Source organism: Spodoptera frugiperda, chromosome 30 (genome assembly GCF_023101765.2).
Source record: "Spodoptera frugiperda isolate SF20-4 chromosome 30, AGI-APGP_CSIRO_Sfru_2.0, whole genome shotgun sequence".
In the NCBI taxonomy this organism is placed as follows: domain Eukaryota; kingdom Metazoa; phylum Arthropoda; class Insecta; order Lepidoptera; family Noctuidae; genus Spodoptera; species Spodoptera frugiperda.
In genome coordinates, this window is record NC_064241.1 from 3,821,409 (window position 1) to 3,847,940 (window position 26,532).

At 34.4% G+C, this 26,532-nt stretch overlaps 2 protein-coding genes across 5 annotated transcripts in view; both read left to right on the forward strand.

The window, feature by feature from the left end:
* LOC118269616 (angiotensin-converting enzyme) overlaps positions 1-26,532 on the forward strand; it is a 220,152-nt gene that overhangs the window by 55,076 nt on the left and 138,544 nt on the right. The window contains exon 3 of one of the 4 annotated variants that reach the window (XM_050706773.1): positions 10,241-10,299. The exons of 2 other annotated variants lie outside the window; for them this stretch is intronic. In XM_050706773.1, the coding sequence (XP_050562730.1) occupies positions 10,241-10,299 (59 nt within the window). The remainder of the gene's footprint in view (positions 1-10,240; positions 10,300-26,532) is intronic. One more of the 4 variants, XM_050706775.1, reaches the window with a different exon arrangement.
* LOC126912847 (uncharacterized) overlaps positions 1-26,532 on the forward strand; it is a 78,525-nt gene that overhangs the window by 39,181 nt on the left and 12,812 nt on the right. The gene's annotated exons all lie outside the window — the stretch shown is intronic.

The following is a 26,532-nucleotide window of genomic DNA, read 5'->3' on the forward strand; positions in this document are numbered from 1 at the left end:
CGACAATAGAATTCTGTGAACGATGATGTCCTTTCCAAGAAATGTATGCTTATTCAATTTGACACCGTGCTCCTCTCTAAAGATGTAATCTTGACTTTTATTAGATTGTAGACGAAGATTGACATTTCAATTTTGCTATCCTTTATGTTCGTGGGTCTTGACTTAATGTCTTTAGGTGGGCTGAGTGTTGGGTGATGAGTCTAATTTTGAAGCTACAATTTTTTTTTCAATTATTAGGGTCTTCCTTCATATTATTTTTGTGTTGAAGGACTCGTTTGTGTTGGAATTGCGATAGCTGCTGTTGAGGTTTTAATGTATATTATTATGTTACATTGTGGTTGACGTTGACTATGATTGGTTGTTCATTCACTTCCTTGCGGATTAAGATCGGAAGTGGGATTCTATCCAATACCTAGATTGATCCATAATTTTAGTAAAGTTGTGATGGTAAATATGGTGGAGCGTCTATAGATTAGTATCTATACAGGGTGTAAACGGAACGCTCCCGAAAAAGGCTACATCTTTTTTATGGTTTTCTAATTTTAATCGTTTTTGCGTTATTCATACAACACCAACCTTTACAAGTTGATGACAACTACTGTTACTGAAAATAAATATTAAATTGCATTTTTTTAATAAACCTACTTTTTTACTATCGCCTGTTTGCAGCGTTTACTCCCTGTAGCCGCTCAACCATATTTATTTTATTTTAAAATATATTGTATATTAGATGTTAATGATTAATGATTCAGTTAATATACAGTTCAGGGTTAATATCCTAAACCGTCAAATCATTTCAAAAACTTTCTCACTTAGCTGTGTTGTCTCCAACTGTTTTCGGATGTGTTTCAAAAGACAGAAAGCTCATTTCTCAATCAATAGCAACAAGCGTTTTGAATTGTGTTGTATAAACACAATAGGCATATAAATCGGCATCAACCAGTCTTCATATTTTACGAACACTGTTGCGATGTTTATAGACGCGCCGATTCATATCATGCGAATATTTCTGTTTAGCACCTTTTGCTAGTGTGTAGTCGTAATCGAAAATCGATTTAAATGAATGTCTCGCAAGCATTTGTGTGAAATGTTGACATTTTTGTAGATAGACATGGTCATAAAATACATAGAAGTAACGTATTTCGTTTAATGATCACTTCATTGTAAATAGGGTTCACATTCCTATGCATCAGATGCGTGGATACATAAAATAATATTAACGTAAAATGGCTTAACTGCAATCCAAAATCGTATCTGATGTACAATTTTGTCCAAGGGTCGAAAGAAACCACTTTATTTTGATACTTATAAATAATGCCACTAAGTTGTAATTTGGCTATTCCTGGTCCAATGCCAGAAACATTAGGTCAGATACAGAATAAGCATGTTGCTAGACTATAAATATGATTTAAGTTCTCAATAGCGCTTTAATAAATCGCTACTGCAGTATAAAACTAGTATTATGTCGAATATAACTTGGTACGATAAAACAAACTTCTAATCGGAATCGAAGGTTCCGTACAGACATAAGTAGCCAGAATTTTTTTATGACGTCACTAAAATACGCGGTTGCTTTACTGGTGTTATAAGACAGTGCGTCTTGCCAAATTTCGATATTTTAGGTCAATGGTAAGTGCAATAATGGCTTTAAATTTCTTCGCAAGTGTCAGAATGGCGTCAGAACAGTAGTTTAGATACATTGCATTAACTTAAAACTGCTTTTTTAACTTCAGTAGGTTTGACTTTAATCTTTAGTTCAATTACATTTTCATAAGTGTGATCAAATAATGCATACGAGAGATTGTAAGATTTTTTAAGAGTAACGATGGAGTTTTTTGCTCGTTCTTCTCCATTCGAAGCTACACTTTGGAACGAGCACCCAGCTTCATTGACAGACAGACTGACTGACAATTTAATTTGACATTTTAAACGTTAAATTTAGGATTAATTGAAATAAATGCTTTGACATTTATTGTTATGCGTTTCTTAGGCTTTAATAAAGATGAACGATTAATGGATATTTTCTCTTTGATCTACGGAACGCTAAAAAATAAGATTTCCTGACGTCAGCTTTCCACATAAAGTCTATAATATGGTTATAAAGAAGCTCGTGTTTCTTTATTTTTATATCGTATGTGGTTTAGGAATTTCAAGGCTAGAAGTTATTGCTCTTTATGCGATTAAGTACTTGTATTAAATATATCGAATTTCTTAAACGCTCGTAGAATCTTCCGCCGCATACGGTTTGCTACTCTCTTTCATCATCACACCATCAGCCTTGTAAGTGGTCAAATCACTGTTGGTCAAGGCCTCTTCTTATAAGGAGAAGGGCATTAATCACCACGCTTACTCAATGGTTACCATCAGGTGACTCGTTCGCTCGTTTACGTCCTATTCCATAAAAAAATGCGGGTTGGCGATAGAATCGAACTTATAATTAGAACTTATAAGCCCACGTTTCCTCAAGATGTTTTGAACCCTTATGCATGAGAAGCGTCCGTCTTAAACCTCCGGGCCACCACGACTATCTTCTCTCTTTCACAATGAAACATAAGCAGTGTCTTTATTACATTGTTGTCTATGAGTTGTAATAGTCGAGAATATCATTTGATCTCGAATTCTCAGTAACAATAGACATCGTCGTTTAAACACCTAATGAGTGAAGATACCTACCGATCATTAGTAAATCTATGAGGCTAGGAAACTTAATTATTAAATTACTTGGAACTTAAAGGAGTTTTGGAATTCGACCCACGCTACGTCGATACTTGACGAAGTTAGGCATAAGGGATCCGTTTCAAACTTATCGATAGGACCCGGAATAGTTGTGTGATTAAAACCATTTCGATATTAATAAGCTGCTGGATGAAGGTCGTTTGCAAGTGAACCCTTATAAGATGACATCGGGATCCGGCAACCGAGCAGCGAAGAAAATAGTTCATGAGAAGTAATATAGAGGTTCCGAGGTCCAAAATGGTTGGGGAGAAAATCAACGAGAGGTTCGGGTTAATTCGTTGGGTCCGTCCCTGCAATTATGAAAAAAATCGCCGTCGATATTGCACATCTGGCCTTGGTTTCTATACCAATTAACAAAATGATGTAGCCGCCATTTTGGTTTTGCTCACGTTCTGCAGGCTGTGGAGCTTCGCAGAAAATTAAATGGACATTCAATAGACGCAATCCGTTCACAATTTAAAAAGGCACCCGATTTATCACACGTGCGGTTTTCAACGATGTTAAAATGTATTTTTTTTTTGTTTGTTAACAGCTAGCTGTTTGGTTATTGTTTATGAAATAGGTTTTAGAATCGCAAATTAAACTATTTGGTTTTGTTGTTTGATTAGTTTCAATTGCAAATATTATAGTATAATTGCTTATTTGTATTACGCTTTTTGTTTATTTACTTATTATAATGTAAACCAATTATCGCAGGCATTAGCATAATTTCATCGCGAATCAACCTACATAATTATTTTGCATCAGTTACGTTTTTCATTGAGCTTCTATTAAATTTTTCAATAAAAATCAATATTTTTGTAATAGTTGTAGTAACTACAACATAAGTCATTTTATCTTCACATAAATTCTCGTACAGTTATGAAAAAACTCCATATTTTTGTGAAGAAATTCTGAAAATATATGGAATAGTGTGTGGCTTTCCTAGTAAAGGATCTCTACAGTAACATTTCTCTTGTTCGTCAGTTCGTTAGTGTCCGAATCACGCCAGATAGCAAAGAGTTCTTCATACACTTCGCAGTCTTGTTTAATTGGCGGACATCATACAGCATCAGTATTTTGTTCGAAAAGTTCGATATTTTTTTTTATAGCTACAGCTTTTTTTTGAGGGGGATAATCATCCAGTGGCTTCTCCTGCCTTGGATAACTACAGGCTTAGCAAAATATTTTTATGACAAAGTTTATTTTACGCTACTAGTAGTAAATCTTGTATCTTTTTGGACATTCAGCTGTTTGACTGATAGGTACCTATAATCCTTTGAACATACTTTGATATAAAGAATTCTCAATTGTCTCTCGTAAATCAAGACAAATCGATCGTGTTCATCATCAGCCATCGATACTGAAGTAGCTCTTTCATTCCGATCATTAGTAAGTACAACGAATCAGATTGATTTTTTGTAACATTATCGATAAATTAAATATTCAGTGGTCGTACATTTAAATAGGGAACGTACGTGCTTTGCCTTTTAAAAATCTCATTGATTTTTTTTTATGGAACAAATAGCATGGAATTTAATCTAGCTTGCATGTGCATAATTAGGAAACAAGTAAAAGGCGTTGAAAATAAAACGAGACTTAAAGTTTAGAAGAGCGTCGTATTTTTAGATGTGGTTGAATTCTTGTATGGAATTCTTTCTAGAATTCTAGAATGCCTTATTTAAAATTGTTAGCACGTACACAACTTGCATATGGTATGGTATGCAAACGTAATGCTAGTATCTGGTTCAATGTATTGTTGTTGTTTAAAAAAGAAAAGAAATGTATTAGTATGTCACATTTTTGTGATACACAAATTGTTGTACTGAATCTACTCGTATGTATGATCTAGAAGTGAAATTTGTTTGTACTTTTTAAGTACAAGTTAAGTGTATAAAAACTGAAGTTTGTAAACATACCAATACCCTTAGTATGAGTTTGCTTTATGCTTAAAGAAGTCGAAACGAGAGCGCGGTGCTATGATTGGACGGATGGAATAAACCAACCAATCAGAGCGCCGAAAGGGCTCTCGTTTTGTGTAAAAGTAAAATAAACTCGCACTAAGTGTGCTCGTACACTGAAGGAAACTAGAGAGGGACTGGGATGCCGTCTCCTTCTGCGAAGCAGTCATGCTAGCTAAGGAGGAGGCGGGGCGCGTGAGAGACAAACCTCCTCACGCCCCAGCCGTCGCGAAAGACACTCCGGGCGTAGGGGATCCCGAGACGATCTCCGGCCACCGTAAGTGCGGGCCTGCGGACGGCGAGCAAGGGTAGCTCACCGCCCGAACAGAACCAGACCCGGGCGTGCGGCGCGTAGCGTTCCGCGCCTCAAAGAGCCATCAGACCACCACAGATGGGGCCCGGTAGGGCTGATGCCTGATCCGGAGCTGCGGACTACCTAGCGGGTTTACCGGGGCTCCGGCTCGAGAAGGAACGGGGTGGTTTTAGTCAGTAAGAGTCTGACACTCCCTCTCGCCTCGCCCAATGCGGGAGAAGTCCTAGGATGATTTTCAAAAAAAAAAAAAAAACACTGAAGGAAACTATACTAACGCATTTTTGTTCTAAAATATTTACTTCAATTGTCTTTTTGTTACGACAACTCTCGAATCAAACACACACAATGTAATGTCTTTTTCATATACACGATACTAACTTGTAAAATAACAAGGTTGACACGTAAACTGTAACTAGCTGTCGAATCTACAGATGTGTTAATGTGTAACTGCTAACAACGCGAAATAAAACAGTCTAGACGGGTGATTTGTCATCAAAAAGAAGTCGTAAGTCTCTCAACTATTTCGGGTGACAATGTGAACGGTGTAACAAAACTAGGGATTGTTAAATGTCATCGTTATTTATTTTTGTTATAGTTTTTGCCTTTGTTATCGGATTACGTGTGAAATAGTTGTTTTTTGTTGAAGTGTGGAAAGATCTTTGTTTATAATTGGTAAATACTTTGACAAAAGTGAGTAGTCTTAATTCAATGAATTATTGGACTGTCTAATGAATTTGATAGCAGTTCAAATTGCCTGGATTTCATAAGAATGCTCAATAAGTAAATGATAAATGATATTTATTCTTGCAAATAGGTTACAATGTAACTCTTTTACACGTCAAAGTAAGTAAGTAGATACACATTAGTAGTATGTTGTATGTTTGATTTGTCGGCTGATTTTGGTTTGATTTAAACTCTTAAACGAAATTAGAAATTCGTATCAGCACCACTTTGCAAATATTTCTTCCTATCTTATTTATTTAGCAAAGATCTACATACGTAAAACCTACTTCTGACTCATAAACTCGTCATATAGTGGTTGAATTAAGATCGTGTTTCACAAAATCGTATTTGATTCTCGGTCTAATTTCATCATGATGTCGGAATTCCAAGATCTATATTTGAACAAAAACGTGTCGACACAAGTCTACAAAAAATCACAATTCAGTGTCTGGAGAGGGGAAAAATAAAGATTTAGCGAAAGATTTCTTCTATCGTTCTCGTTTACTTGATGTTTAGTCTCGTATAATAGACGTAGGTATAGAATTGTAGGCCTCGATAAAGATTGAAAACGAACGTTGTTACATTGTTATTAAGTTTTAATTTTGGTTAGCATTAGCATTTCTCTAGGCTAGGTAGATTCTCGTAACTTTTTGCCCTTGAATAAAACTATACATACATATATACCTATATAACGTCACGCTTGTCTCCCATGGCGACGAATCTTACATATCTCTTTCGCTTCATCAACAGTCCGAATAACGATATATCCAGTCTTTTCATGCATGCTCGTCGCTTAAGGGTACTTTTAATTTGGCTATGTATTTTGTTAAAGTGAGTAGTTAAACCATGTATTTTCTTAAAGTAAACCAGTATATTAACTTTCATCCATACAAATTACTTATCTCTGCAAATATTATCATAAAACATCTACATCAATAAATGAAATAAGTTAATTTTATTAAAGTACCGTAGCTACAGCAGGACCATCTACAAGATTAAATACTTAAAGAAAAAAATTATAAAGAAATACCAAAAGAGAGATTTTTCTCATTCCATCTGAGCAGTATTTATTATACTAATATTTTACTCACGTCTCCGTTTCTCGTATTTATCTTAAGTCCGTTTGAACTTAACGATTTCCATCGAGGACTGTCATAACTTTATATTCCACTGCGAATGGCGTTGTGTCATTGGAATCTCAATAAAAATCGCTCCAAGTAAGCGGGAGCGGAGAATGGAATGCGCCTAAGTGAGACCTACATTCTCAAGAGCGCTTAGAGTGATCAGTTTCACCTTGAACTTGATCTTGGTTTGTGCTAACGCCCCTAAGGTTGAGATTCCGCAGTCAAAGCAAGAGATCTGCAGTGAACCACCAATAGAATTTCCTTTACTTACAGTGGGTGGGATTGAATAGACAGCAAAGGAAATTCGCCATGTGTGTTTAAGAAATTTGCTTTGTTCGTGGTTGTGAATCTTTTGTGTAGAATATAAGAAATTGAAGCGGCTTGTGAGAGCTTTGCATCTGCATTTAATAACTTGAAAATACTTGAGATATATTCACACATCTTCAGTGTCATAAAAAACCGAGCATCTTACCTCCACTTCGAATAACCTCGCTTTTGTGACAGCCTAAGGTCCTTAACCCTAGATTTAGAAAAATCTGCGGCATTCTTAGTGATTGGCAGATCGCCAAGCAAAGCTTAATTCTTGAGTGTCAGTGCGAAAGTGGGGGACTACAATCGGGAGACCTTATCGTTATTTCTGTGACCTAATTGAAATGGTATCTTGATATTTTTTCACCCCCAATAGATTTAGATGTTGTTACTGGGCGAATCGAACATCGGGAATGTAATCTTCGTGAATCGTAGAGGTTGTCGACCTGTAACCGATATTATTTGGTAAATGTTCATTGTTTTTATAAAACCTTTTATTGTAAGCCTGAAGAGATTGTGTTTGCTTTATTCTAATGCGTAATTCGAAAACATTGATTAGAAAATAGATTAGATTAACAATCACACTCTGATTACAAAACACGAAGATTTACAGCCCACATTATTATGTTTACAACATTGTTTTGACATGCAATCATATAACCTTGATTATAGTAATGTATCATCACTTCAATGAATTAGGTTGTATGGCTTGCTCACGTTACTGTGCAGTGTTGAGATTTGTCGACTTGTTTCGAGCCATATCAGGGGCCTATAAATTGTGATGTAATGAAATGTGAGTTTAGTAAAGTCACGAGTAAAGTTTGAAGATTTACAGAAATTACGTACCTACTTACTATAAAAACATACGATTTAACTGGTCAATCAGATTTACAAGTATACAGCAAATAAATATAGTTTTTGTATTAAAAGTTATCCACGAACCAACTCCCATTATTCACAGCTAAAAACACGTCTAATTGTAAACAACCATGCTTGTTTTCGGAACAAATAAAAAAACAATTAACGCTGTGACCAAACAGATTAAAACAAAAGACACCGACGCAAGGTCAATCAATAATTATTTAGTGTGGAGAAGACAAGATAAGCATAGCTGAATCAATTCGTTCACAAGGACGTTGTAATTTCGTGGATATACTTCCAGATGTTGTCAATTAGTTGCGAGTATTAGTCATTTAGAGGCAATGTACTTTTATAAAAGGGAAACGAAACCTTATTATAACTGTTATCGGCTTACTCACGTAACTGTTTGACGAGGAACTCGACTAGTTTCAAGTTATGCTAGAAGCTCATATTCATGAGCAGCGTTCCGCAATGGTCCTTCTGTTGGTCGCTCAGTTAGTTGCCGCGCTTATTCCTCGATTATTATTGTCATAAATTAGAATTTTTAGCGTAAGGAATTTAAGGGTTTTTGTGGAACGGGGGATTGGCGAGATTTGGAGGGGGTGGGGAGTAATTGGGCCTCCGGTAACCTCACTCACACTAGTTTTACTTCTATCTAATTTACTCAAAACACACCAAAAATCTTCTCACTGCAATTAATATTAGTATTTTCTAATCCCCAAAACTTTCCTTTTTGGGTTAATTCATGCGTTTGCTACTCGAAATGGGTTGTTCGCTTCATTGACTCCAGTAATGAGTATTTGTAAGCCTTTTCCAATGCAATAGTCTAACAGTAGGCCTACATTACCTAGTTAAAGTCACTGTAATCGGATTAATTATGGCCAAATGGTTAGCTACACATAGCGGTTAATTTGGGTATGCATTTGGAGTGCTTAAAATTACTGACCTGTTTGGGGCCTTTGGAATTAGATGCACGTTTGAGTCCGAAGGTCTGTATTAGGTACATTAGCATCGACGTTTGGTTAATGTGCCCTCGAAGTATGAAGTAGGATTTGATGGGGATTTTACCAGTTTTGATATAGAAGTGTTCGTCATTTATTTCTTGCAGTAAGTAAGGAATTTATGTTGATAAAATGTGGGTGTCAGATTTAAATTTGTACTTATCTCTACTTCTTTGAGGAGGTATACTTATTATATATGGGGCGCTTCAAGAATGGAGTAAATAGGTCTCTTTAGAGTCTGCAAAACGTATGTAATGCCTCAACTGTTACAAGCGTTAATAAGCCACGCTAACCACTTACCATCAGATGGGTCGTGTGCTTTCTTGCCAGCGTCGTGGTGTAAAAAAAGTATCGTGCTATTTGATATGTCTAGGAAAAAGAACCGATTTATTAATTAATTGAAATGTGCTACCAGGTGGAATATTTATCTAGATTTTAAAAATATATCACTTTTTATCCCAGTCATTAACGAAGCTAGGAGCGGAACGTAGTTTTTTATTATGACAGTAATTAAATACACTTAGAATAATTAATGTACTGGTATCAGATACTAAACATAGCGTGTGTAGCTTTAGTGGTCATAAAATAAAACTTGTGTTCTGTGTACATTTAGTACTAGAACGCTTCTCAGAATATTCTCTTTAGATTTCTGTATGTGTGATATAAAAATGTTACGATTAAAATTATTAATACCTAACATTTTATTCATAGAAACTTATTCTCAGAAAAGAGCAGATCGAGATATTTATTATTTATTAGCATAGTAATGTTCCCATGTAATTAGAAATACCTAACTCTTCTGCAAATTGTAAGAGACATTTCCAGCCAGATTCCGCTAGATTAAGTCTTGCTTTATATTTAAAAACTATAACATTCTAAACACCATTCTGCATTCTACATAGCACCAGAGAACTGAGAAATGATGCGAAGTAATAATACAAATCACAATTAATAAGTGAGACATGTGACTGATAATGTAACCATGAATTGTATTGAATCAGTCTCAATCAGCCCGTGACGTAGGGTGCGGTCACGCGCCGTTTACTTGAACTCTGTTGTAGTTCTGACACCCTGGTAATCTATGGCGTTGCAAGAGTTCTTTATGAGGGGTTTTGTTGATTGACTGGTACTTGATTTTGAGTCTTACGATGTTTACGGTTTAAGACTGTATTTATAATATCTTGTGTCTTCTTTAAGGATTCAGAATTAATGTTAATTTTCTTTTTGTTTCAGGGTTAGTTCCACTGGTTCCACATTAACCTTACTAATTGCAGAAACTAAGGTACGATCAGGTAAAAGTTTAGTTTAAAAGTTAGGAATATATTTTCCTTTATACATAATTATTTCCTAACCAACTGTTTATGATAAATCCTTAGATACCAACTAATAAAGTTTTAGCCAATACTTTAAAATGTAACCAAATATTTCTGTATCTTCTTACAAATAATGTAAGATATTGAAACCATAATATGCGAAAACTTTCCAGGCTTTCTATACGTAGGTGTCATTACATACCTACTACATATCTATACATATAATAAAATCGTAGAAAAGTGCTGTCTGTACATTGAAAATAAAAATAAAAAAAATAGCAGGGGTTATTGTTATGTCGATGTCGAACCCAAAAATGTAATTAACTTTTTTTTTGTCTGTTTGTCTGTTTGTCTGTTTGTCTGTTTGTCTGTTTGTCTGTTTGTCTGTTTGTCTGTTCGTCTGTGCGCGCTAATCTCAGAAACGGCTGATCCGAGTTGGATGCGGTTTTCACGAATATATTGTGGGATGCTTAAATTTACATTTAGTGTTTGTTTCATGTCAATCGGTTCATAAATAAAAAAGTTATGTCAAATTAAAGAATCACGTCGAACATTCTATGCTTATACCATTAATCTCCGCAACTATTTGACGGATTTGGTTGAAATTTGGTACAGATATAGTTTAGAACCTTAGAAAGGACATAGATATATTTTTATTTCAAAAATCAAAAAATAAAAATAAGAAATAAATTATTTATAAATAATTCTATGTCGATCGTTACACGACACCGAAGTCGTTAACGATCGACATATGTTATTGTTTTAATTCATCGAAAAAAAGTAAATAAATAGTAAAAAGGTATGAAAAAAATAATATCAATATAATAAAACATTTAGTACAAAGAAAATGCTCTAACGGAGTATAGATAATTCTATGTTGATCGTTACACGACTTCGGTTCATGTTATTGTTTTAATTCATCGAAAAAAGTAAATAAATAGTAAAAAGGTATGAAAAAAATAATATCAATATAATTAAACTTTTAGTACAAAGAAAATGCCCGAACGGAGTATAAATAAATAATCCAAGTTGTCTTTATCCTCGATAGATGGCGTTGGGATCGAAATAGATCGCGCTATGGTTTCGTTACATTCATTTGGTTGGGTATCGGCCGAGCGCTTCGGTACTATAGTAGAAAAAGTGTATTATCAGTCGTATGATTATTTGTCTGTAGTGGTCCTGCTGTTTCGTATATTCTAAATTGGTTTCGTTGTATTTGTCAATTAATATAATAATTATATATTGTTTTGATGAGACATACATGTCAAATGCTGCCTACGCAAATAACCGAAATAGTTTATAGTTAGGGTCCTTAGGGCAATTAATACGTTACTTGTAGAAGGGACATGTGTCTGATGAAATTGATTTCCCTGTGAGTAATTTTATGTAGGTAGTTAAAGGTAAAACAAAGAATATTGGAGATATACAAATAAAAAGAAAATACTATGATTTAAATTGTTGTACTACCTAGTGCTTTAGGGAATGTTTTATGGAAAACTTAAAAAAAAACATTTGATACAAACAACACTTTTGCTCCTAACATTTATATGTAAAAAAAAACAACCAGAAAGTTGGGAAGTCACAACTTAGCTGGGAGACATTAAGAAAGACTTAATAGTAAAAGCAGAAGGCCATCGTAGGCATAAAAGCAAATATAAAAGCGTGCTCTGAATACTTTGAATGTCAGACATACATCAGTTTGATCGACGCGCGGTTTAATATCCACACTACTTCCATAGCCAGAAACATAAGCATAAAGTCACAAATTCGTGCCAATATTCCTACATTTTGTTTATCTTGATATTTTTAGTGCGACTGCCGAACAAGGGTCTCGGGTTCGATTCCCGGGTCGGGCAAAGTAATACTGGGGTGTTTTCGGTTTTTCGAAAATTTCTCAGTAGTAGCACGGAGTCTGGATTTGTGTCCAGTATATGGCAATAGGCTCACCCCCTAGTACATGGGATTTATAACACAAATTGTGAAAAGTGGGTGTACATTGTATAGCGGCATTACGTGTCGTAATGAGCACCTCTGCCTACCCCTTCGGGGATAAAAGGCGTGACGTTGCTTATTTTTTTTTTATCTTGTTTCGAATCAACCCAGCACTTGATTCCATCCTCATCAATTTGTAAGAATGTAGCTGTTGATCTGAAAGCCATTTATTTACATTAAGGAAGGGAGATATTTTATTCCGGACTTCACTTTACTAAGGATCCAAATAATAAAAGCCCTTTAGATAAAAACCGTTGGGACATATGGAACATAACGGATGGTGATTGATTGGAGTCGATTGAGGATTGAGTTGGTGGAGTTCTCACAGATTTTGTAAATATACAAACTAGATGTAAATTATTATATGAGCTACGTCTACTTTAACAGTGATTAAGCAGATCAATAAAATATATCAGAAAACCTAATTTCAAAGAGTTAGTACTTAGCTTCACTGACGGACAGACTATTATTTATTTCAGCTTTATTTGTTGACATTTCAAAAGTACCTATTTATGGTTTGAGTTTGACTTGGAATAAATGATTTGATTTTGAGTTTGATAGCCTCAATGTTTTCATTCTCTTTTACAATTTATGTCACTGAAGGCTCTTTGGTAATATTACTACCTATCATCCATCGTTCTTCTAAAAGACCATTACAATCGTTCATAGCTACCACAATACAATTTTGCAATCACAAATTGTACCAAAATGAGAACTAAAATGTGTTCAAACGTACGAATGTGGCAAGAGAATAGCGTAATTTGTTTCATGCATTTAATTCGGTTTGTGTGGACGTGTATCAAGTCCATCAGTTGCACTATATCTTTCCATTGGCTTACTACTCCATGTTAAAGTCGGACATTTACGTGACAAAATTGAGATTGATTGGAGTTGACTCTAGCGAAAATGTTGGGCGACGGAAATGTGTTAGTCGTTAGATAACTTCGTTTGTTTTTGGGTCTTTTATCAAAATAGTGAATGGCTTTGGTTAAAATATCTTTGTATTTATGACTATTTTCTATTTTATTCCAAAAAATAAAAATATTTGTCTACACCGACAATGGTAGTGTATGTGATACTATTTATATTATATTAAGATCTCGATGTTTACCATATATTCAGAAATCAATTTCTAATCTATTCTATTCAGTTCTACTTGGACGTCTAAATAAAAAACATAATACATACACATACTCCTAATTAAGAAGAGTACTTGCCATACGAAGTTTTTGTGGGATTAACGTTTCCAATTAAAATCATAACAAAATAAGCTAATTCGAAGACTATTTAATAACATACATTGTTCTGGAAGAGATAACATAAGTTAGTGGCAATTTTAGAGACTTTATCGCCACGAAGCTCGGTCCAGCTACTGCGTCAGCGATCTCAATTGCTGCTCTCAAGTGTCTATCACTTGAAGCCAACGACCACTCGGACATTGTGTTGGCTTAAGTTATAAGAGAACCAAACCATGTGTCAACAATTTAGCTATGGAACAAAAAATAATCGTGTTTGATTTAATGTGTGCAAGTAGATACAAGGCTATTGATACCATGTTTGTTTAGATGTATAATATCTGGAGGTAGTAAAATCATTAATACATTGTACGCCGTAGTGGTCACCGGTGACCGACGTTAGCAGAGGATTTCTCAACTTCAACAGTTTTCTATTGGCAGTCAAAGACTTTAGTATAAACGATGGTATGTAAGCAATCGATATCCCAGTAGTTTGGGTTGATTCTAAACTACACCATTCCAGAAAGTTTAGGTTCAATAAGAAAAAAAAAAAATATGAGGACATAAACGTCTAAATAAATTCATTCTTATTGACTTGGTTTTCGCTTTTTATCCACGACCAATGTTCCCAGTGCATTTTCCCTCATAAAAATAGATCTTAACATTTACCGCTCCATCTCCTACTTTGAACCGTTCCTGATCTACGCATGCATGTCACGCGGTATTATTTATATCCACAACATCTGTGGTGACAATTTCGTTCAATGAATAATTGATAGTGTTCTCCTCGATATCATTCATTCATATCAACCAGATTGGTTTCGGGTCTTGTCTATTTTTTACTTGTTCAATCAAAGAAACAATTTTGATCTTGTTGACTTTTTTTTTTACAAATTGATCAGCTGTTCTATTATAGTGCTTGGTAAAAAATGTGTATTTGAATTTGTGTTAAGCATTTGTTCTTGTTCAATATATACAATAATTGGTTTGGCTATATTTAAAATTTTTATTTGTATAGTTTTAGGTTATTGATTTAATGAATGCAATTGCTTTATTGTTTTTCTTTATGGCCTACAAAGGAGGACTTATTCAGAGACATTTAGTGACAACTTAAGCTACTCCTTAGTAAAGATATTACGGTATTCTGAAAAAATTGCTAATGTCTAGGTTAAGTAATCATTAAATGAATTTGAGTACAGCAGTATGTCTGTAGCCTTTTTTTATGGAACAGATTACCCCCTATTCCATAAAAAAGGCTAAAACAGACGAGCAGACTTTTTTCATCCACACCTTGATTAGCAGTAATTAATTTAAATATTTTTGCGTGCTAAATATTTAGGCCACCATCTGTTTCGTGTAAACGATGTAGACCGCTTCATGTCTGGTCTCAATTAGATCCAGTCTGACACGCATGACGGCTTCGTGAACGACTTTCTTAGATTTCTATATTGTATTTATACTAGACCAATCTAGATCGAGAAGATTTATGTTATATATTACATTTTCTTTTGAATCAGAACTATCTACTTACATAAATATGTATCGGCTAAATCGATCATAACTATTCATGTCTTTCAATAGGCGTATCAAATCAGGTTCGATTTATTACAGTCCAATGAATGTTTTAGATTAGATAGCAATTAAAGCAGATAGTCAACGAGTATCCAGTACTTGGCAATATGCAGTATACTTCAAGTAGTAAACTGTACTTTAATGATGTTAATCCTAACAATGCTAATTCCGATATCCATAACATTTAGGACTTAATCTGAAATTTTGAAATTGATGTAGACGTGAGTTTAATCGAATCGATTCGGATCAAAATGTTGCTCCGTGTGGGAATCGAATCCGCTACGTGTTTTACGACAGCCAGTTGCCCAGCAACCGCGCCAATGGTGCAGTCGTTTAATCGATGATTCCCATATATCTAGTTCAATAGAGTATTCAATACCAGTCATCGTGGTAGTGACCCACATATCATCTACAACACATGAAAAATGCGTCTAACGACTTCTGTCAAAACATATCATCTACAACACATATGGAAAATGGGTCCAACATCTTGATTTCAGTCAAGAAAAAACAAATCCAGAGCAAACAAAATCTTATTTGCCACTGTCACAAACATGTTGTGTTTTAATCAAAGGCGCTTTAAATTGCTAAGAATTTGTACTCAATTTAAGCGCGTGTTCAAGAATGTTTGCAAGAGCATTTAGACGATGTTAAAAGGAGTTTGCTAATTCATGTGTACGGCCGCAAGTAGCAACTCCTTTACGCTTGCATGAACTTTTCAAGCTCTTAGTGTTTTTCCCAACGTATACGATGTGGTTCCAGAATGGCTCCATAAAAACTTTATACAATGGAAGGGAATGAAAACAGTTTTTATTAGGTAACGAGTGAAGTCAGTTGATCTAATTAGAGCAAAAAGTTGTTGGAATTGTGGTTGCCATAGAGGAGGTTTGTGTGACTTGTTTTTTGGTGGGCGTGTGTAATTTGGACTTTTTTGCCTTTTACGTTATTTCAATCGGTTACTCATGTAAAAACCGACTCGAGAATTATTTTTTCTATTTGTGAATAAAAATATGCTAAATATACTCGTAATATGGCTAGTAGTTTAAATTTATTGTAAAGGTTTCCATTTCTATTTGAAGCCAACTCAAACTTTACCTATATTAGCGTGTCTTAAGTAGCGTCAGAAAGTTTGATAACATCGTCGCGCTTTTTATCTCCGAAGGTGTAGTCAGAGGTGCACCTCTGACTACAAACATTGCCATAACGTGCACCTGCATGCAAAGCCGCTGTCCAAATTACACCTACTTTTCATAATTTATGTTATAAGTCTCGAGTAATAGGGGTGATTTTGATATCATGTATAACATTACTTTCCCAAAAGCCATATGAATCTGTATCTTTAGAGACACAACCTTGTTATTTGTAGCTCTGTAATCTAGCTCATAAACCCGTACATTGATGAGCCATGAACACAGACATTATTATGCAGAACCAGAACGAATCTGCTAGCTTCCACTGAGTAATACTATTTTGTCTGATTGCCAACTCATCAGCTAATACACAGATCTCCTTTCTTACAATTTACGATGTCTTCCAACTGTCTAGCTGCTAATACATTCAATGTTTTTTATTCCTACGAGACAGCAGATGGCTATCAGCGTAGTAATAAAATCGATCTCAAACAACAGACGTAGTTGTACGAGAATACCATTAGTGTTTGATATGTTAGACATAGACATAGAAACTATGTTCTTTGTCATGTTTTTTTTTGTTTCGTGTACTAATTCCTGATTTGTGTAGCTTTATATAAATGGAAGAGTTGGCTAGAATATCCTTACGAATACACTGCCTCATGTTGCATATATTTGTGTTATAAATTATTCAAGTTATTAGTCAAGATAAGCTCTATAGCTTGTCTGTAATTCACGTAGGTCAGAAAGTCAACGTTTATGTCAGCATTTATTTCAATAAATTCTTAATTAGGCACTTTTGAAACGTCAAATTGAATTGTCTGTCAGTGAAGCTAAGTGCTCGTTCCAAAGTGTAACTTCGAATGGAGAAGAACGAGCAGGAAACTCCATCGTTACTCTTTTCAAGAAGAAGAATGGATCCTTGTAATGAACAAATCTTAAAGATCGCAATTAAAAACAACGACTCTTATAGCAGAAGAAAGAACACCACCAACCAGTAACCAGTCAAGAAGTAAAGAACACTATTCACCAACTAAGAAACAAGGAATCCTTAACTATAAATTCTCAAACTTGACCGCACAATGGTGCGAAACAATTGCTGGTTAACAGGAAACGTTTACAGTGAGTGGTGGACGGTTATAGCAAGTCAAATAGCTTGGGTCGTTATGACAAATTGAGGGGGATTTACTCGAATAGCTTGCTGTGACTCGCTGTGACGGCGATGTAGTAAGGATTTTAGAAACTTTGTGTTCTGTGTTAACATGCATGTGTATTTTGTGTTGCTTTGTGACTACGTGCCTTTTAAGGGTAGTTTTCCGTAATAATTTGAAGAGTACTAGTTATTTTTATTGTTGTTTTTTAGGGTTCCGTAGCCAAATGGCAAAAAACGGAACCCTTATAGATTCGTCATGTCTGTCTGTCCGTCCGTCCGTCCGTCCGTCCGTATGTCACAGCCATTTATTTTCGAAACTGTTGGGCCTACATAGTTGAAACTCTGTAGGTTGATGTATTTCGATAACCGCTATTCGAATTTTAAATAAAAATTAATAAATTAAAAAAATAAAGGGGGGCACTCCATACATGGAACTGATTAAAAAAAAAAATTTTTTTCAGCTAACATATCCGTGATGGGTGTCTATGGATAGGTCTTTAAAAAAGGCATTAAGGTTCCTAAAACCATTTTTCGTCAAAATCAACCGTTTGAAAGTTAGACGCTTCCAAAGTGGAAAAATGAGTGTCCCCCCCCTCTAACTTTTAAAATAAGAGAGAGAGAAAACTAAAAAAAATATATGCTATAGATTTCAATAGAAACTAACAACGAAAATTGGTTTGAACGAGATATCATTATTAGTTTTTAAGAAATAAAACATTTTCAAAAACCGCAAATATAAGTTTGTCGTTCATACAAACACTATGTAAAACCAAGTTATTTTATAACTTTTATAATATGTCACCTACTTGCTGTTACGGAACCCTTCATGGGCGAGTCCCACTCGCACTTGGCCGGTTTTTTATTATTTGGTTTCTTTTGCATTAGTGGATTCGTAAATAATTTTGCGAATTCAAGTTGTCTATATGTCATTAAGTATCCTCTACTCGTAGAATACATGTTAGGAAATTGTGCCATATTTGTTAGATTTTTGAATATTAATGTTTGAAACATACGAGTCTCTTCATTAATGATTTTGATTATTGCTCTTTCAAATAATCGGATTTGCGAAATCTTTCAGATTTCGGAAAATACGTTAAACCTAATCGGAGAAAAGTTGTTAACTTTTATTAGACTTATTTAAAAAGTATACCTTCTTTGTTGTCTATTTCTTTGCAGTCTTTAAATATGAACACAGCAAATACCGTTCTATCTCCTATTGCTTCAAAGCCAAACCCAATTTATTTTGCGTACTGAGCACATATTTAGTTGTATTTACATCAAACATTGAAACCGTGAACATACAGACTTACAGATGTCTAAGAACCTTTGTTGGCGTCCCTGGGACCTCTGTAAACAACTTCGAAGTACACAAGACAAAGTTTTGGGCCTGCCTTAAAGCCTTTAAGTTGTGCATGTGATATATAGCTGCAAGCGTATTAATATTATGTTCTAAGAGTTTTGTTGAGCCTTTAATGTTAATTGAAACTGTTTTGGAGTTATTATGTTTGTTTTAATTTATGTTAGAGATTTTTGTGGTTGTAATGCAACGTAATAATGACTTGTCTCGTAAGATACATATGTCGTGATAGATCGGTTCTGTGTTCCATTTTAGAAATCGTTTTGTCGAAAGATACATAAATTATATTTATTTTTGCAAGTTGGTTATAAGAAAACACTTTTTTACACGTCAATCTTTGAAATTACTAGATGAGGCCATAATATATCCTACATGAGAATTCCCGAAAAATTTTACTGAAGCGTTCTGGGCCTTTTCTACTGTATGTACTATTTATTCGACAACTAAGATTACACTAATAAGATAAACTAAACTATCAATTCACCTAATCACTCTGGCTTCATAAACGATTCCTGCTTTCATGAATAATTGCTAAAAAACATCTATACATCTTCCTACAAAACTCATGCATTTACCTCTGAGATTCTATTAAATGGCAACAATTCACGTTCGTACGAAACGCCAAGGTTGCAAAGCTTTTGTACTATATACAGAACACTTAGTTGTTCTTGTTGGATGTTGAGAGTCATACACGTTTTGCGAGAGTTCAGCTCCATAGCCCTTTACTTGAGAAGGCTGTTTGCAAGCTCTTGTGCATTATATTCTTGGACTGAGTGTTAGGAATGGAAAGAAATAGAGTAATTATTGAGTTTCTGTGTTCGTAACATGGTTAGCGTTTGTTTTGTTTTAAACATTATTACGCTATATAGCAAAGAGTTGGTAGTGTTGTTCATAGATTGTATTGTCAATTTTAGGACAGACTAAACTCCAAAGGACTTAATAACAGTGACGTAATAATAAACAGACATTATTTTAATATAGTTATTATATAGTATAAATAATAATAAACGATTTCTTTCTACCGTAAAGGAATGCTCATTAATTTTAAATTTATCAGAAAATTTCGCTCTTTTACTGTTGTAAATGATTTTCGCATATTTACTTAAAATAAATGAAGAGATAATGAGTCAATGTTTGTAGCACTAATGAACACATAATTTATTTTTAATTAAAAACTGTTGAGAACATTGTTTTAAAATACTGACAACCCTTCATGTGTAGATGTATACATGTATTACTGGTACGGTACTGTTGAATATTTATGTGTAGATATACATATAAGGTGCCGTTGGATATAGAGTACAAAGAAATTAATTGTATTGGTTCACCATATGACCCGTCACTCAATCAAAGGGTTTAGCACGAATTTGTTTTACGTGTAACGATATCGATACGAGAGCACGTTCGACGCGCTGATTGGTTAGTATATTCGCGCTGGCCAATCAGAGTGCCGAATGCTTTTTCGTTTCGATTGGTTTCAACGTAAAGCAAACTCGTACTGTGGGTACAGGATGTACCTCAAGATATCAGAACAAATACGGGTTAATATTGTCACTGTCAACTGACTTTAATGAGAAATAAATCCTAGTAACAGTTATTAGCTTAAAACTCATCACCAATTTTATCTCGCACATCAAAAACTCGCAGACAGTTCTAGCAAATTGAGTACATAAAAATAAACAAGAGCACATCTTCTTTTAACATAAAAAACGTCTAAATAATTTCACCTACTCCAATTACTTGAGTCTTCTGTTTACCCATAAAGCTTTGTTTACACTGTTTGCAAACTGAAGATTGGGTAATTTTGTTATACTGAGCTAGGGCAGTTGCACACGTGCGGTGTTTGTTATCATCGTAAAAATACCGGAACATTACTGCAACATGCCTTAAATGGGCCAGATAAGATTGTTTTATAAGCACTTTGTAAAGATTGATGTAATACTTGAGTACGAGACCATAACACGTGCTAACATTTGTAATCTTGTGCGATGCGCTTATATCTTCTAGCTAGATTTTCTTAATTAGATTAGTGCATTGTGGGATTGTTAGTCTGGTGATCACGAGTATGAATAATACTATGTATGAGTAGGTACTAGGTAATGTTATCTGTATATTTTTAAGTATGAATAATCTATGCAAAAGTGCTAAGCGATCAAAGAATTTCGGTTGGTTTTTAGAAAACAATATACGAGACAAAGAGGTTATCAGTTAATGTCTATTTGTGTTGTGTTTGTCATCAATACTTCAAGAAGAGAAATGAACCACATCAAGACCTGTATACTTATTACAATACAGTCTATTGATCACTTACATTTAGGAATTTCCTTCCGCCTAATGTTTATTCCCAGCTTATGAATAAATACTAAGACTATCTATCACTACGATAAGCTAGAAGAATAGGAAACGAAATGGATCCTAGCCAGAAATAGCGAATAGATGTATCCACATTCCACATATAACCACAAAAACTAGAATAATTTGTTATACCTGGTATGCACAAAAACTTTTCTTTACCACCTCAATTTTTTCTTTTGTTAGGTAATTTCCCTGATCTCTTCTCTGTCAAGTTCGAAAAATATTATGCTGAAAACCTCATCAAAATCGGTTCTGCATTAGGCGAGATAATCGCAATACAAACATACATAGCTACACTACATATATTATACTGGACAAACTGAGAACCTTTTTCTTCTGAAGTCGGTTAAAAATATCCATAGTTATATCCAATACCTACTATGACTTAAACATTAGTGTTGAGAACCTTTCACGTAGATACTTAACATGTTAGAGAACAGCTTTTCACAATGTGAATTTAAAATAGTAAAAATACAATTCTACATATAAAATGAAAAGCTATGCAAATAACAGGAGCACTTAAAATAACTCAAACTAAAAATCATTTTCGGCGAAAAAAGTACTCAAAAATTCAAATTCATCTCCCAACTCTGCAATTGTGTGTGCATAAAAAATAATTCTTCACGATCATTCTTGTTGACATTTGCTGCTAAAAATGGTCTGACTCGTGCCAACGCAATCAGCTGGCGACTCCGTTTTAAGGCAAAACATATGCTCTTTGGCTTATATAAAGTTAGTCATGTGTACTCAAACTAGCACATAAGTGCACTTTGTATTAGTAAAATGTAAGAAAGAAAAGATTTTTGCATAGAACTTTTAAGTCTTGTGTATAAAATGTCATGTATAGTGCAAAAATCTTTTTCAACTAAACAAATAAACTCTTTAGTTTTATTATTTTGAAGTTGAACCTACGAACCAGTGCTGCGCCAGTGCGCTTAAAAGCATATAATTTATGCACACTCTCAATTTCCTAACACTTAGATAAAATTATTGATTTTATGTAAAAGGGAACCTGTTCTATGTAAGTTATCAAGGGTTTTTTTAAGGGGGAAAATCATCCAATGACTTCGAGGGAGAGGGATTGTCAGACTCTTACTGATTAAAAACCTACTCCTGCTTTCCGAGTCGGAGCCCAGGTAAACCCGCTAGGTATTCCGCAGCTCCGGAAGTTATCAAGGGTACAGACAACACTACAGGTCAGAGAACTACACGCTGATCGTTTACAGCGTCACCTAATGACAATTAGGAGTCAGGAGCTGTTAGGAAACACCCTAGTACACCGAATCCTAAAAAGGACTAAGATTTACAGTGTCTCACGATCCGTCAATCTGCAAACACCAAGGTCGTGATATCTAAGTATTACGTCACAGGGTATCGTAAAAGTGCTAAAGCGTGGGAGGTTTTGTAGGTAGAAAGATTTAAAACAAGGCGATTTTGGCTCAGCACCAACACTCGTAAAAACTTGATTCTGCTTCCTACGCTCTCGTTTTTAGGATATTGGAAATTATGAATGAATTCCGTAAGCATTTTATCGCTGTATATTTTTGTTCCTGTTAGGCATTAAGTTATTAGGTATTTATTAAATCTCGACTCGGTTCGAGCTTCTATTTGTACAGCAGTTCTGTGGGGAATATTTTTGGCAACATTCTTTCTACGTATTTCATAGTCATTTCAGGCGAATTCTCTCTAGTGGGTGGTCCTTTAGGAGACTGGATCTGTTATATTATTAGTTTCATATTAGGCTTAGGACACCAAAACTAGACTGACGTTCAGGCACACTATTGAATAACTCGTTTGTTCATTTGAGGTTCGAACCCGAATCCTGTTTGAACTCCACTTAAGTTATAAACCGAAATGTGCAAAGTTTGACTCATTCAAAATAATCATAATGGAATTCCATCAAACAATTAGCAAATATCAATAAAATATTTAATCAAATCCAGTTTCATATTACACAGAAGCGGTCCAAGGTTTCGTGAAAATTGGGGATCGAATTACTAATTTATTTGCTATACCGTAAACTTTTAATTATAATGTTTTGTCGATAAATATCAAGGCCTTTTCTAATAACCACGTGGATTAATAAAATAAGTAACTTTAGAAATAAGTTCTTATTTTTCCGCTACATTGTAGGCAGATATTTTTACGGGGAAGGACGAATAAATTATGTGGAGACAAGAATATGGCTTGAAAAATGTTTCCTATTATTCAAACGTCTACATGAAAGTTGGCTCGGAAGTCGCATTAGTGGTTTCGATTGGAGGGTTCAGTACTCTCAGTACTTTCTATATAGACATAGACACCTTTGACTACTTGTCACTTAAGACAGGGGTGTCTTGCACATGCTGAACTAGTCCCATTTCACCGCAGACTTGGGACATACGTATAAAATCCATACAATACATAATTATTATTATCTAATCTTTTCATAAACTGTATATACTTGTCATTTGTTTTTTTTTGCGTGTGTATTAAATGATTTTTATTTCTTTCTTTAGATCTACAGAATAAAACAATCAATATACATTCTAAATCTTAACTACGCGATGTCGCAATGCATATTAAAAAATACTCCACAAAATAATTTATATGAAAAGTTCCGCTTCCAATAACAGTTTTCATTTACAGGAGTTCAATTAAATAAATTCACCCAACCCAAGCTTATTGGTCGCGGAAGGCTTACGAACTGTCGAACAATATCTACAAAATAAAATCGAATAAAATAATATATACTGAACTGACATAAAATAAAATTAAAGTATATCTCGATGAAAAGAGAAAAGGAAAACTCTCCTTTTGTCAGAAATATTTCACAGAAGTTAATTTACTTTGGTATCTATAAATAAATATTTTTGTCGCAAAGACGGTTGGCTGGGAATCAGATTACAGGAAACTAAGGCCAATGTAAATAAATTGGTTGAAGTAAGACTTCTTTGGAGGTCTGGTGGTTGAGTGACTGTTGAACTGAAGTAATAGAGATATATGGGGAGAAGTGCATGAACATTTCGATTTTAAAGTGCAAAATAAATTTGCATTTTGCTGTGACAATAATTCATTGAACTTGATCAAACAAAGGATTTATGTGTTACCCGTTTTTTATTTCATCCAATAATCTGGCATGCATTAGTTATAAATATTATAAGACCTATGCTCAATAATAGGCTCGTCTTCTTTAGAAATGCAGCTCATAACAGATAAATCTGTATCCTAAATGTACTGGAAAAAGTTTCTGCCACAAAGAAATTAATTTAAAAGGTATATCTAAAACACGGATGTCTCTACAAAGACTCGATAACATATCTTGATCAAAAATTTACAATTTCGATTCAAAGTTCAATACCGTTATTTAGTGATACGTTTCTATCAGAAGGATATATATTAAGGTGAAATTAATTCCGAAATTTGGCATTATGCGTCAGACATTATTAAGCAGGATATAATTATCTTAATACCAAACTGCTAGGGGGATTTGCAATTAGCCTTGTTCGATGCACCGGTACTCAAATGTCAACAGCAATAAGCAGGTATCGAATAGTTCATATCGATTGACAGCTAATCATATCGTAGATCAGAGTAAATTGGGTAGTGTAGTATTTACTGATTGGCAATAAGGTTCATATTGCAATTAATGTACATATATGTTCCTATTTACCTTTTTTATGGAATAAGGGGCAAATGAGCAGACGGATCACCTGATGGTAAGCGATCAGCGCCGCCCATGGACGCCAGCAACATCAGAGTAGTCACAAGTGCGTTGCCGGCCTTTTAAGAAGCAATACGCTCTTTTCTTGAAGGTTTGAAGGGCTTTTAAAAAATACCTGCAAGTTTTTATTCCCATACAAAACATTGTACAAACAAAATTGACCCCAAGAAGGTGTTTTATAGAGATCTCTTTTCCTAGCTTTCTTAACTCGTTGTTAAATATCTTATCCCACTTCACTCTTGATAAGTTTAAAAATAAATCATTGATTTTCATATTTTCGGAAACTAATTTAGGCGTCTAATTGATCTAATCTATCAATCTTATTGTATGCATCAAGATTATCGAATGTCATCACCAGATCCTCGTAGGCGTCAAACGCTTCTCATAAATCAATACCAGCTGTAATTGAATAATTCTCTTCTCAGAATTGCGTGAGATCCCTTTGCATGGCCCGAGGGCATTAGAAAATATTGCCTCAATAACTTAGTTAATTTCAATTACTTTTGTTTTAAATTTTGGTTCCCCATCTATTACTTCTTTCATTTTATTAGAATCATCTTGTTTTATTTTTTCATCAATTTGCCCCCAATTTCCTGTTTCTGTATCGTTGTAATTATTGTCATCCTGCCTCTTAATTTGTTGTTGTTTATTTTAGTCGGCTTCAATAGATTGGTATTTTAGAATCTTCCTTTGATTTCCATTTGGTAAATAAACTTCCCGTTTCGCTTTCAAATCGTCAGTTTGTGATACTCTAGTTAAAGGAATGGTAAACTCATTAATTAATTTATTAATTACTTTACGATTTGCACGAGTTGTCTTTAATAAATTAATTTGTACAACAGCGTAAATTTAACCAAGGTAATTATTATTATTAACAATCTGGTTATTTTGATTGTGTTATAAGTGTTTTGATGTTTTCAATCCACGCATACTTTTTGCGTTATTGAATGAATGAATAAAGCTTGTGTAGTTTTTTTTTTGTTATTTATATTTCTGAACTTGACTATATTTTGTTGCAAGATTATCTTTTTTTTATATTCGTTGATTTGAAAAGAGGAGACTAGTCTTAATCAAATCTTTACTAGATTTTTTGCATGAGTGATATATGTACCTGATAAATACGCTAGAAATATATTCGCGTGCCTAATTTTAGCTTTGTCAATGTGAGCCATGTTTTCTAATAACCGTCCTTTAAAATATCAAGTGCCAAAGTTGTGTGCATTTTGCATCCTTGCTCCGTTATGCTCCCAAAGTTTGTATTGATCAGCAGATATTATGGTAGTTTGTGCTTGAAAGGCTAATAATGAGGTGCCTTGAACGCTGTAATCCCATTAAATAGGGGACGTTGAGAGCTTCTTAAATCGCAGGCCCTTTTAGTAGGTTATCTTAGGACTAAAGATTGTGTAAGAATTCATATAACTACTTAAAGTTATCAATTGTGTACTAAGTAAAGAAGTAACTAATGTTTTATTTCATTTTAATAAAGGATTACGCAAGGCTTACTTACATTCTGTATAGAATTACCTCCTATGAAAAGTCAGATACCATGTATCAGATACTTAACTGACTAATACAACACACGGAACAGCAAAGTCTAAAAAAATACTGATGCTCAAACAGTCAATCGGTTAACAAAATTGATTTTTGCTGGTTCCAAAGTATATCTGTCTCACAGTGAACTATTTCCTGCACTAAATTGTCTCCCATTAGAGGTC